The sequence below is a fragment of the Drosophila simulans genome, chromosome 2L, assembly GCF_016746395.2.
Source record: "Drosophila simulans strain w501 chromosome 2L, Prin_Dsim_3.1, whole genome shotgun sequence".
Lineage (NCBI taxonomy): Eukaryota > Metazoa > Arthropoda > Insecta > Diptera > Drosophilidae > Drosophila > Drosophila simulans.
Window position 1 is genome coordinate 20,428,097 of NC_052520.2, and position 13,785 is coordinate 20,441,881.

Below are 13,785 nucleotides of genomic sequence, written 5' to 3' on the forward strand. Positions count from 1 at the left end.
AGTTTACATTAAATGATGAAAAATGATCTTTTTTACATAAGCCCCTTGTATCACATGTAGCACTTTATCAATGCCAGACTTCTTCCGCTATTTTTGAGTTCCCTGCGATTTTTTATCGCTGCTTACATGTCAATTATGGCATTAGCTTTACAACTAGAACCGAACCATAGTGCTTTGACAATATCGAGGCGCCCATATAAACGGCGATTGCTTGGCAAACACCAAAGGTCCGGACAATGGGGCTGTAAGCACATCAAGTGTGTGCAGATCAAACACGGTATATGGATATGGAGAATAAAATCCGGAGGATAAAACATTGATTGTTCTCCAGATAGAGGTATATCGCGACTATTACGACCGTGCCAACATAATTTTACAGCCACTAATTGCATAATACACACGCATCTCTGCAATTACTTAATTAGCCAACGGCAATTGCAATTAAAGTACATACAAATCGAAAGCGGGCCATAAAGGAAAAGGGGTTTTCTTGGCCAAGATATTACGACAAACTGCATACCTGGCTCAAAGGGGCGTGGCCACCTGCCGGCCAGCCATCGCAAAGCGGTGCGAAAGAGATGGAGCACCAGGCAGACGGAGACGGCGGTAGTCAAACACACAGGCCATCTTGAATTTTGAACGAGCAACGGAAATGAGGGTTAAAAAGACCCAAGTAGAGGCACTGCTCGTGGGCCAGAAAGAGACAACCAGTGAGTGCCGTCGGGCGGTGGTTGTTTTTATTTGAGCCTCTCTGCCTGTTTATCTGATTTTCCACTGCTTTGAGTTTTTTATCAGTCGAGTCTTGCTCTACGTTTCAGTACGTGTTCGACCTGCGTACTGAGTTGACGTCGCCTCGCACGGAATAACATTTCAAATCAGTAGATTAGCCCTGCTAAGCAAAAAATTCATCTCGTGAGTGAGTGCTGTAAAATAGCGGTTCGAAATATTATCGATATCTCGTTCGTATGTGACTGTGCCCCCAAAAAACACATCACCAGCCAAGTGATAACTGTAAAGATTGACAAAGCAAAATATATCCAATATAACCCAAACTGGAACTCCAGAAAATGTGCAACTAAAACATATTGGCCATCAAGTGAAAAGATTTAGCGATTAACGCCGGACTATTGGATTGGACACAGGACCGAGCACTGGGACTATCTTCGGAGAAAGCGCACCAAATCTAACCTCAAAATGGTTTCGCACTACTACAACACACTGCCCTACACACAAAAGCACAGTGCCGCCAATTTGGCCTATGCCTCGGCGGCTGGCCAGCCATGGAACTGGACGCCCAACTACCACCACACGCCGCCGAACCACCAGTTCCTGGGCGATGTGGACTCCTCGCATGCCGCCCACCACGCGGCCGCTGCCCACCAGATGTACTACAACTCCCATCACATGTTCCACTCGGCGGCGGCGGCCTCTGCCGGGGACTGGCACTCACCCGCCTCGAGCACGGCGGACAACTTCGTCCAGAATGTGCCCACGTCGGCCCACCAGCTGATGCAGCAGCACCACCACCATCACGCCCATGCCTCCAGCAGTTCCGCCAGTTCCGGGAGCAGCAGTAGCGGCGGTGCACCGGGTGCGCCCCAGCTCAACGAGACCAACAGCAGCATCGGCGGCGGAGGAGCAGGCGCTGGCGGTGGTGTTGGCGGGGCCACCGATGGAGGACCAGGTTCCGCACCACCCAACCATCAGCAGCACATCGCCGAGGGTCTCCCATCGCCGCCGATTACCGTTTCGGGCTCGGAGATCTCTAGCCCGGGGGCGCCGACTTCTGCCTCGTCGCCGCATCATCACTTGGCCCACCATTTGAGTGCCGTCGCCAACAACAACAACAACAACAGTCCGTCCACCCATAACAACAACAACAATAACAATTCGGTGAGCAACAACAACAGGACATCGCCATCAAAGCCGCCATACTTCGACTGGATGAAGAAGCCCGCCTATCCAGCACAACCACAACCAGGTGAGTGAGAATATTATTTAATACAGATTAAGGGGGTATGATCGGTTACTACATAACTTTGCGACCAGGGATAATACCCAGCTTTTAATGCAAAGTTGAGGGCTATACTTCCAATTGTCATGCGAAATAAGCTCTTAGTCATCGAAGGCTTTAAGTCCAAGAGACCTCGATTACCCCAATTTTTGTGTATTCAGCTACTTAGTCATATTCCGCTGGCCTTCGATTCCGCGTGCCCTGCGCTTGGGTTTCTCCCGCATCCGCCTGGCCACATTCCGAGCCCGAAGATTCCATATTGCCCAGCACATAATGCACTGCATTGTCTTCCCGCCAAGCTCGTGCTGTTCGCGCTTTTCCCTGTCCATCTCTCGCGGTACACATATGGGCTTTTATAAGAATCCGTTTACCTGGCGCGCATCCGAGTCCAATGGCCAATTAGCTCATAAAAATCAAATTCTGTTCAAGCTCCACTTTTATGATATTCAGTTGGGGTCGCGAGATCCCCGATCCGACGCCTTGATTTATGGCCACCCGTGTTCACCGTCCTCATGAGTGTTTCTGTTTGTTTGCTCCACTCTGTCTCCGTCTCGATTCCGATTCCATTGACTAATTTTGTATCGTAAATCAACTTAACAATATAAACAATATAAACATTTGAAAATGGTTTGATCAACTAACCAATAAGCAGCCAGCATTTGATGGAAAGTCCATCAGAGTAGAGAACTGGACTGTGAAGGCTTGAAAGTTAGTAAGTTGAAAACCAATCTCACAGCAATTAGCATTGTGTGGAGTGTTCAATTGAAGGTTTCTCTATTTTCTGAAAATTATAAGTATACTTAACAATACGTGTACTACCCAATTCGAGTCTCTTCTCTCAGTTAATGCAAATTTTCTGTGATTATTTGGGTTTTTTGCGTTTTGTTTGCCGTGTTTTCCCACAACTGGAAAAACAAGCAAAGGCAATGCAGATGGCAGTGCAGCGATCTCAAACATGGCAAGGAATAAACACTCGCACATTTGCTCACGATTTATGACCCGGGCGCATGTCAAGAAGGGGAGAACGAAGACGACGATATCGACGATATCGACAATAACGCCGATATCCATTAAGCCCATAAAATCTGTTGGCATGCAATTAGCGTTTATGGCCGCTAATCCAGCCGATCAAGCCGACAAGGCGACTCAAGTTTGCCTTATTTATTATTATTCAAAACCCCTTTAGCCTGCGCTGTCTGAATGTCACCTTTCTGACGCGCGACTGATTGTAATTCATGTCGTATTTCATTTGCCTAAAAAGCACAAATATTTAAGAAGTAAGAGTGGAATCTAAGTTAGATATTATTTACAGCCACTATGAGCCATCAGCAGCAGCACCTTTTTGCCAACTTTGCTCAAGTATTTTCTACCTGGCATTTTCTTTGAATTGTTACTTTCTCCAAATGGAGTAATAATTAGTAATCTGCCTTCTCCAAACGAAGAGGGGGCTGTGACTAACACTTCGTGATTTTTAATAGAATTATAAAAGCCCCATTTCTTGTTGTCTGCGCGGCATGTGGCAGGGCACGTCGAAGGCCCACTTCAGCTTTCGGGGTGTGGCAATAAAACGGCAACCGCGATTGTCGTGGATGCAGATGCCGTGTGCTTTTGTTTCAATGGCTGGTGGTTCGGGCGGGTTTTGCGATTAGATTAGCTAGCGTGGGGAATCAAATAAACGCCCGCCCTGTCAATAAGTCCTGGGTGAAAACCCCACCCAACCCACTGTGGCCCATGGGGCTGCGAGTTCTATTTTCTGTCGCTTCAATAATGTGCCGAGTGATATGGAAACGTGGCCACAAAAAAAAAGAGTTCTTTGCGTGTTATCTAAAACGTCAAAAGCGTTGTTGATAAGCGATTCCGCTGCGTTTGCGACGGGCATATTGATTAAAACAATATAGGGTCGTAAACCAATAAAAATTAGTATTACTTCCAATAAAAACTAAATAGCGACATTTACGATCAAATCTATGCAATCATTATTAAACGGCAAGAAATTTAAGTGTCCATAGTTCAGAAAAGGAACTTCCAGCAAGGCATGTTTGTCCAAGTTGGCTGAAGTATCCAACCAATGATATCAGTTATCCCCATTCTTTGATCCCAAAAATCCTTTGATTTGCCAACTTCTCATTGCATTGCCCACTTTATATATATTTGCTTATTAGCTGTCCGTAATTTATTGTCGTTATAATTTCTCCGGAGAACAAATGTATCTGGGGGCCCAAGGAGTTCTTACTGGGATTGTCTGTAGATTTTCAGCATTGCCCGTGTTGGGACATAAAAACTAATGCCACCTGACACATTGAGATTTAATGTGTCAATATGCACAGAAAATTTATATCTAGCCACATAAATAATCGAAAGAGAAAGGGAGAGAGAGAGAGAGAGAGAAGGAATATATGGCGGGCTTGGATTTATATTGATTTCCCGACGCATCTGGAAAGTGTCGTACTGCTCCACCGGCGCGGATGGGATACCTTTTGGTCTGGGTCCCGCTGCCAGTACCAGTTTCGTTCCCGCTCCCAAGATAAGCCATTGAAAATGGCCACTAGCTGCAGTGGAACTATGTGTGGTTCGGTTTCCTTATCGGCACTATCGCTGTTTGCCGATGACATTTACCCTTCCCGTTCGCCCGTCAAAAAGTTTCCTCCTCCGCTCCTGCACGGGTCAAAAATGAAGTCGATTTTTGGCTGCGACTGATCTACGTGGAGTGTGCGTTCGGATCGGTGATTGACATGATGGGATTAGCATGGAACTCGCTGGCCAGGCCGTCCCATCTCCCTGTCCGTTTGTCACGGACTTGTTACCACTGTGTCGTTTGCCCTGGGCTTAGTTCTCCAAATAATAGAACAGAATCGTGTTTGGGTTTTCCTGCTCTATTTGTATTGGCCCTGATATTGGTAATAACCAGAAATTTGAGTCTTGTCCCAAAGCCCTGCGCACACAGCCGTATATATGTCCATATACGCATAGGTCTCCATGTTCATGTTTTTGATATACCATTCGAGGCGTATCGAGTTTATATTGGAGGCGCTAGGGATTCCGGGGGCTTAAATTGGGGTTACGGACGGCTTACTCAGCGGAGTGATAAATTAAAATGGTAGCTGTTCAAAATGGGCTGCGAAATGTGTCGCGGGTGAAGTATTATTTATAAATGGAAATTGGCACATTTTATCCTGATGAGTTATAAATCAATGTAGAATGCAACTAAAAGTCATGGAAACTACTTGGACTGTACAATCCATTTGGTAATCTTTCACCATCTGCAGCCTTTAGCAAAATGTAATATTTCAGATATTTTTCTAACAATCCATTGCCCAGTCCTGCCTCAAGTTATTTTATCAATGAAAGTAAACAGAAAAGAGAGAAACTGTAAATTATAGCCACGTTTCCTGTTCGCCATAAACCATAATTCCATAATGGACGAGTGGGAATACTGCGATGTACATATGTACATAGTTCGTATCGGGAAAAGGGGGCGAAAGCCTTTTGTTTGGGGGGTTGGCCAAGTTGGCCAAGTGACAGGGAAATCCGATTGTCAATCAACGAGCTCCGCCTGAATTATGACAACACCAAACGTTGCAATGATGATGGCTCGGACGGACGGACGGATGGACGGATGACACCTGCTAGTGTCTCAGGCCAAAGTCAACCCGCGATTGAATGATTGAGTAGCTGACTGATTGAAGTTTGAGGCTTGCTGCTTGAGGATTGGCGATTGGGGAGTGGGGAGTGGGAGGCGGCAGCGAATTCTGATTTCATTTCCAGTCGTTTGGCGATTCCTTTTATGAGGTGACAACATTTACGATACGGTAGCAAAAACGGAAAGAAAGATTTGTATGTATATGGCCGGTGGGCAACGTTAATCGCTTAACAATACAATAAAGTAGCAATAATTATAAAAACTAAATGAAATGCCCCGCCATCGTATAAGTGACCCACAACCATGAATGAACCAGAGCGCGCGAATATATATGATTGCCATATTTGTGATTTTTATGCCCGACTTTGATTAGGATGATTATACGCTTGATGAGCCCGCGGATTACTATTGCCCTTCTTGTTTGTGGACTGTAGGTGGTATCTAGGTGGTATATGGTGCTCGCCAACGGTTCCAACTATGTACTTACATATATTCCCTTCCGATTCTGTTTGCGCCTGCCGCATTTGCTCAGTTTCACCTCGGAGTTCAAGCAAATATTGTTGCACACTGACCCGAACCGCCTGCCTGGGCCAAAAAAAAAGACTAAGATAAGGGTTAGGGGGCGGAGAATCGGTGGGGAATGGCTGGGAAATTTATAGTGTTCCTCGGCGCAGCCGTAAGAATTTATTGCACATTATTTTGTAGTAATAGTTTTATGAAGCGCAAATTTGCTTTCAATACTGTGGGCTTCAGTGGGCTTTTAAATATTTATAGTGGCTGTAGTGATCAATGGGTTTTGATTGTATGATTTCATTTGGTGTCTCTATATCCATTAGTTAAGGATGAAACTGCGAAAGAACTTATCGAACATGTTTTAAATCATTTGTATACTCTTAATGATGAACACAGAATCTAATCCCTTGTATCTAATCCCTTCCCGTCGAATCGCAGACCTGAGCAGCTCGCCCAACTTAGAGGATCTGAGTGATTTGCTGGACGCAAGCGGTAGGAGTTGCATCCACAGCCTGGATATTTAACATTTATTGCTAAGAAAAACTATAGTTAACTTTCCTTCTTTGCCTCTAATGCGATTTTTGTGTTTTTCCTTTTGATGCATGCAATTTTTTTGATTTGCGACTGAGTGGGGAGGGTCATAAAGACCCCCCTTCCCTCCTCCGCCTCATCCTACTCATATTCCCCAAATCATATAGCCATAAAGTTTATTGCTTGCATCGTCGTGGCAAATAATTAACGTACATTTGAAAATAATTTTTAGTGGCCTAAGAAAAAAATGCTGTCCCCCTTCCTTTCCATCATTTCTGGCTGTTTTCCTCGCCGCATCTTTCTATTGCCTGACTTGGCGTATTTATGGCTTTAATGGCATCTCATTCAGGCCATAAGCAGGCCGCGTTTTTCCCTTCGATGGCCGCCATTTTTTCCTGCCACATCTGCCTCTCTTTCCCACCTCGCCTCCGTCTCGCTCGCTCGCTCGCTCGCTCTGCCTCTGCTCCTCCGTTTGAGCCATAAATAAAGCGAGCTCTGAGTCAGACTTGGACTAGAGCTGGAGCCATCGCTGCCACTCCATTGGCGTGCCTCGAGGTTGCGTGCCGCATATATATGTCGGATATATGTTTATTCGTATGTACGTACGTATGTATATGTACATCTGGGCACGTACGTGCGGCATTCGTTTGTTGCACGCGATCTGATATTATGATTATATCCACGCCGCCTCGTTTCTTACCCCATTCGCATTTATGGGGCTGCGTGTCAGCGTGATCAAGGGAGGAGGAGGAGGAGGAGGAGGAGGAGGGGCCGGAATTTATATCTGGGAGTGGTCTCCACAGAGGGAAACTTGGAGAAGAACTCACATTTGCATATGTATGTCCGCCTGCCATATAACGTGTTTGCATGTCGCATGTTTCATTTTGACGGTGGCCATTTTGGTTTTCCGTCTGTGGTACGAACTTAAGTTTATGTTTGGATACTAGATGTTACGTGATGTAAAAGATTCGTAGTCCCTAGGCTAAGAACCGTTTTATATTCAAATATAAAATTTTATACACATGAAATACTTTCAAATCCTCATAAAACAAAGCAATCACTTATTCTTACTAAACTTACAATTTGAAAACCCAATCCGCCTGCATGGCAAAGGGTAAACACCGACCTTCCCCCAAGGACACCGGGTACCGTTGCCGTAGGCTTAGCCCAGAAAAGGAAGAAAGAAGGAAAAATAAACGTCAAATCGAATCAAATGATTTTATGATGTAATTTGAGCTAATATTTACGATATAAGAGCAGCTAAAACAGCAGCAAAATGCCAAATAAATGTTATTGTTATATTGTCGCTCGGTGGTGAGAGCCAAAAAGACATATACAAGCCCCATCCTACGAGTATTCCACGTTTATGATGCTGGAGGATGGCGGAATGAGGATGGTGGAAAGACAAAACAAAAGCAGAGCAAAACAAGTGGAAACAAAGAAAAGCCAAATATTCGCAAAAGTCTTTAAGCTGGGCGAAATAGTTGGGGGAACTTCCAGCAGCGAAATGGGGTGTTAAAAAGTCAAGTGTTGAGGTTTGTGTGTCCAAATCTCCGGGGTGCCATTGACGAAATTGCTCTTTCCGCTGGCGTTCGAGGACTTCCGCTTGCCACAGGACTATCGCTTTAATCTTCAGGCAGAAAAAGCGCTTAAATTCGAGCGGAGCAGACTTATGGAAGCCAGGTAATAAATGTCTCCCAATAGGTTTTCACGGGTTGGAACAGAGACAACAACCCGAAATCGGGATGTCACGGGGGTGATGTCTTCAGCACTCAGTGACAAATTAACGCCCAGCGGGGTGGCGGAGAAACCACCATGACCAGGACACAGCATTTGCCGATGCTTTCTCCACCTCCAGCACCATCACCACCATCCGAGACCGTGGCTAACCGCAGTGGTGGCATCAGTTACCCAACTGCAACTTGTCCTTGGCCACTGATTTTTCCCCGGGGGGCGGACCACATAATTGCCCAGCAATCAACAGCTGTTCTAATGGGAAACAGACCAGACCAGACCAGACCTCCTCAGCCCGCTACAATTTATGGCCAAATGATCCTTGCTCTTGCTCTACTTCAGCTGTTCGACATTAGAGAATCGCTTTCCACTGTTTGGACAATTCTCCTTTGTCGGCATGCGAAGTTGAGGCGGCAGCACTTGGGCCAATTGACTCCGTCGGCGGGATTGACGCTGTTTGGCCTGGAATTACCTCGGAATGCACTGAGCGATGCCTGTAACCACATTCTGCACAGCACCTTCTGGTTGCCTTGGTTGGTTCGAGAGCACCTCGGCTATGATTTCGCACAGTGCTGCCTGCGTGCGATCAAAGAACCATCTGAATCCAACCAACCACCCGGCGAACACTCGATGAGTGGGGAACAGCCATTAAAGCTTATCGGGACAAATGTCCAACGATCCGAGCTCTACAGTTCGTAACTCCGTCGATATTATTGATACAGACCTCAACTGGGATTAGTAGTGCGTACGCTGGCCGCTCTTAGAACTTCGCCGCCGGGCAAAGCCGGCTGAATAATCTATAGTTACATGCGGGGTAAACACCACAAAAGCATTAGCAGTTCAAATCAGACTCTCAATTGGTTCGACTTAGGAACGAGCCCCATTCGATATAAATTACGCTGCGTTGGGGCCCAGCGACAGAGCCATAAAAAATGTCACACCTTGACGCACAATTTTATTTAATTGCTAGTAAAAATATTATATATGTACATATATAGCGGATGGATATGCCAGATATCTACGAGGCGGATTTTCGAGCTCAATTGTTTGCAGAAGTGACGGGGATTTTCGGATTTTTTGCCATTCATTCATAATCTTATCATATTCCTGGCAAAGAGGCGGCGAGTGGAGATCTCAGTAGGATCTTGGGGGTTCAGACAACGCAGCTTTAGCATTAGGATCAAGTTGATCCACGCCCATCGTTTGTCTTGCCCCGTTTATTAACGCCATAAAACACTCGGCTCGCTGGTATTATAGTTGTGCACATATGTGCGTATGTATGTACGATTTATTAGATTATGGCCGTGAAGGTCAGCGGAGCCAGGCACCCGCGCCCCCACCCGAGCACCGCCCACTGCCCTGCTCCAGTTTGTCCCCGATTCCGTGCGGATTTGCCTATGTTTGCGCTCCGTTTCAGGTGTGAGAAGTGGGAGCCTCCAAGTGGCAACCAGATAAAGTCTTAGAAAGAAAGAGATAAGGCGGCCCCGCTGTGGTGCAGCCTCTTGGGGAATGTTCTGATCCACAGAAGTTGGCTGGAAATGGGGTTGCAGTGAGGAAGGAGTTGAAGTTCAAGCGATAGTCATCCTACTCTTTTATGTAACCCCACCTAAGTACATCCACCTTACGCATAGTTTACCTCACATTGCGAAATCAGCCGAAAATATGCTTTGTTTTCCACTATTTACCCGGTAAATCCTATGAGCTGATAGCACTGTTGTTCTAATTAAGCCATTTTTATTTGTGCACTTCCTCAAATCCGTCAGGTCTGTCTGAACGAGTTATTTTTCTGTTCGGGGAGCCCAGCGCTCTTTATCAGTAGATTCGGGAGCCCAAGAACGCACGCGCGAGAAGATTTTCCCAACGAAAGCACTAAAATGGCAAGGCAGACTGGAAATCGTGGATTTATAGTGCGAAGCGAAAAATCTAGATTTAGTGTGTGTGCCCAACTGGGTTCTAACATTGCTCCTCGCCTGAGTTCTTCTCGCTGCGATTGCCACATTAGACTAAGCAAACGAGAAGCCACGGCGACGGCAATAAATTCACGTCCAAATAAAGTGTAAAGAACAAACAGAAGAGTGGGGCTAGGGAGGGGGGAGATAAGGGGACTGGGGAAACGGTTTAGCGGGGCTTACCAAAAAGAGTTATAGTATTCTTGACGCATTTCTTCCCCCGAAAGATACGCTCTCAGCATTTCTTCACCCCAAAGATACACTCTTAGCAATTCTTCTCGCGAAAGAAAGCATTTCTTCTTCTTCGATTTCGAAACTCAAGAAGAGGATTCAGCTGAATTTTTGAAAGAGTTCATATTCATATTCATAAGTAGATTCATAATGGATGTGGACATGGTCAGTGGCCATATATCATCTATCGCAGGGCATCCCGAGGTCTTCAACACCTACTCCTGGCACTCTTGGCACTCTTCGCCTATCTTCTGCCGTCGCTGTTGAACTTTATCATCTGTGAAAATATTTGCTTGTTTGCCTATTTGCTCAATTTTAATTGTGAGAACACCACGGTATCGCTGCACATAAAAAATTAGAGCAAATCCCCGGGCCGAAATGCTGTTTACCCACAAGTATTTCCCGCCGGCGTGGGTGTGTTTATCACGTACGTAGACGGTGCCACGATCCCGTGGCCTTTTTCATGCCTTCGGAGATGAGTTCTCCGGCGTTCTTGTCTAGCTAGCGTTGGCTCATTCCATGGCCGCTGCCTGCGGATCCGTCATTCGTTCGAGTTCTATTTGAGTTCTGATTGACTAATTGCGCAGCCCAGCGCCACGTTGCCCGTCTCAGCGATTCTTCGGAGAATCGTGGCTCCCAGAGTCGTCGGCTCTTGTGAGTGGTTTTCATGTGAACCGCTACGACTGGGGCTACGCCGCTCCAATCTCGCCGCTCGGCATGTGACAGTCTTCTATGGCTATCATAATTTAAATATTGTCATCTGCTATAGCGAGATGAGCTGGAACATGTTGCACATGAGGAGCAACATGTTTGTCCACCTGACGCCAGTCACTCCACTCGCTTGGCACCCACATCAGCTGGCAAACTTGGCCGACAGCTTCGGCCCTCTGACGACAGAAAGTGCACATGATCTCTGGAGTTCTTGACTTTTCGCTAGTTATATGGAATCCACTGGTTTTCAAGAACCATAACCATGAATCCTTTCGATTATTTTGTTTTTTAATGCAAGTTGAATGATTTTTGTTATAGATACTCTTTCTTAATGGTTTGATTAGTGATAAATTAGTTTTAGCATGTTAGAAGTGTCCTTGAAAATCGTTTTTCCAACTCAACTAACATATCTCTCATCTCTTTTGCAGGCAAAACCCGCACCAAGGACAAGTACCGCGTGGTGTACACCGACTTCCAGCGCCTGGAGCTGGAGAAGGAGTACTGCACCTCCCGCTACATCACCATCCGGCGCAAGAGCGAGCTCGCCCAGACGCTGTCGCTGTCGGAGCGCCAGGTGAAGATCTGGTTCCAGAACCGCCGCGCCAAGGAGCGCAAGCAGAACAAGAAGGGCAGCGATCCGAACGTGATGGGCGTGGGAGTGCAGCATGCGGACTACAGCCAGCTGCTGGACGCCAAGGCGAAACTGGAGCCGAGCCTGCACCTCTCCCACTCGCTGGCCCACTCGATGAACCCCATGGCGGCGATGAACATTCCCGCCATGCGCCTGCATCCCCACCTGGCCGCCCACAGCCACTCCTTGGTGGCGGCGGCGGCGCACACGCACCAGCTGCAGCAGCAGCACAGTGCGCAGATGTCCGCTGCGGCGGCAGTGGGCACGCTCTCGATGTGACACGACCATTCCTGTTATGCGGCGAGCGGCGACAGTAACAGCTACATGGAGCCCCATCATCCGCTGCTGGGTGGGAGCGAGCGGGGCGGAGTAGGCGGCGTAGGAGGAGGAGGACAACCGTGCGATGTGTCCTACAGTGCTCCCGCTCTCGCCTTGGACTTGGCTTAACCCTTAGGTCGCGCAGTCAGACTGTTTCGACCACAACGAGAAGTTAATAAGCAGCCGGACGAATGGAGGACTTGGCGGCCGTCGCACCTGGAATATTGCACGTTGTTAATTTTTGTGATTGTATATTCCTGGTTTCGACACGCGCCAGAGTCCTCGCAGCTAAACAAGTCTTATATTATTCTTGTATTATGTTTGTTTTTTGTTCAACGTGTGTAGTTTAAAGTAAAATGCCTAGCTCGTAAGCTGTAGTAACTAAGTTGCCCGAGAAAACAAGAACAATTCAAACCAGCCGTCCCAGCCGATTAACGTTTAAAAGTACTCGCTGCAGTTAAACATAATTTTAGTACAAGCAACTCATTTTAGAGCGCAACTTGATTCTTCAGCCCGTGTAAATAGCCGCATATATAAAGAGTTTTAACGTTTATTACTTTTATGTATCGTAATAACAATTAGCCGTAGTTAATATAGCCGTACTAAATGTTAAATGTAACGCACTCTTCGAGCACACAAGCAAAATTACCATTTAAATAAATAATTTTAACGTATTCACCCGCATCTTTCCTTAGTTCAATTTGGCGGCAATTAATTTATAACTTGTGAATGTGTATGTGTGTACATGTATGTGCTTAGCTATTTAAATAAAATATGAACACCATAGATAAAACAACTCAATGGAACTTCAATTTCTTGCTGGGGTTAATAAGGGTTAACGTTCACAGCTACGCTCCACCTACCGAAAGCAACAACAACAACAAGTGCGGCAAACGTCAATCGACTAATCGGCCCTTCTCTTTGCCCAATCGTTCGCCTCCTCACTCGGCCATTACCGTTATCGGCTCTACGGTTGGCTCGCTCGCACTCACGCACATCGACAGTCGAGTCAGTCGGGCGACGGCATTTCGCCGGCAATCGGAGATCATAAAGTGTCAATTAAATCTTGGGCACGTATTCGATTATTTGTGCAAGTGTAAATGCAACAAGTCGAAACTAACTTTCAGAATCAAAAGTTCGATAACATTGAGAAATACAACATACAACAAGGCAGTTGTCTTGAGCTTTAAAAGTCCTGCGGCTCTAAAGAAAGTCAAGAAAAATGTCTAAAATGTACAAAAGAGCTTTGGAATCCTTGTGGTTTATATAAACTGAGTAATAGAAAACAAGACAGATTCCTTTTTTGTAGATCTATTAAAGTACATGAGTATTTTGAGCAGTGGCAATTAAATTTTGAAAATTGAGCGAATATTTTATTTGATACATTTATGTGTATGCAATGTATTTTAGAAAAGTGGAATATATACTTCCATTATATGATTCAGTTTAAATATTAGTTGATAACAGAATATCCTAGAAATAAATTCACAAGTGGCCAAAACACTTGAATTTA

At 45.9% G+C, this 13,785-nt stretch overlaps 1 protein-coding gene across 1 annotated transcript; it reads left to right on the forward strand.

Annotated features, from left to right (window-relative positions):
- Positions 1-776: 776 nt before the first annotated feature.
- On the forward strand, positions 777-12,946 carry LOC6732993 (homeotic protein caudal). Its single transcript, XM_016180453.3, has 2 exons — positions 777-1,981; positions 11,752-12,946. The coding sequence occupies exons 1-2, from the start codon at positions 1,195-1,197 to the stop codon at positions 12,231-12,233; spliced, it is 1,269 nt and encodes a 422-aa protein (XP_016025676.1). The 5' UTR covers positions 777-1,194; the 3' UTR covers positions 12,234-12,946.
- Positions 12,947-13,785: the final 839 nt, after the last annotated feature.

Bases quoted from the DNA above. Each gene is read 5' to 3' on its own strand.
- LOC6732993 (XM_016180453.3), top strand. From the start codon at position 1,195: ATGGTTTCGCACTACTACAACACACTGCCCTACACACAAAAGCACAGT. The intron at 1,982-11,751 runs GTGAGTGAGAAT...TCTCTTTTGCAG, and splicing joins TCCAGCACAACCACAACCAG to GCAAAACCCGCACCAAGGAC.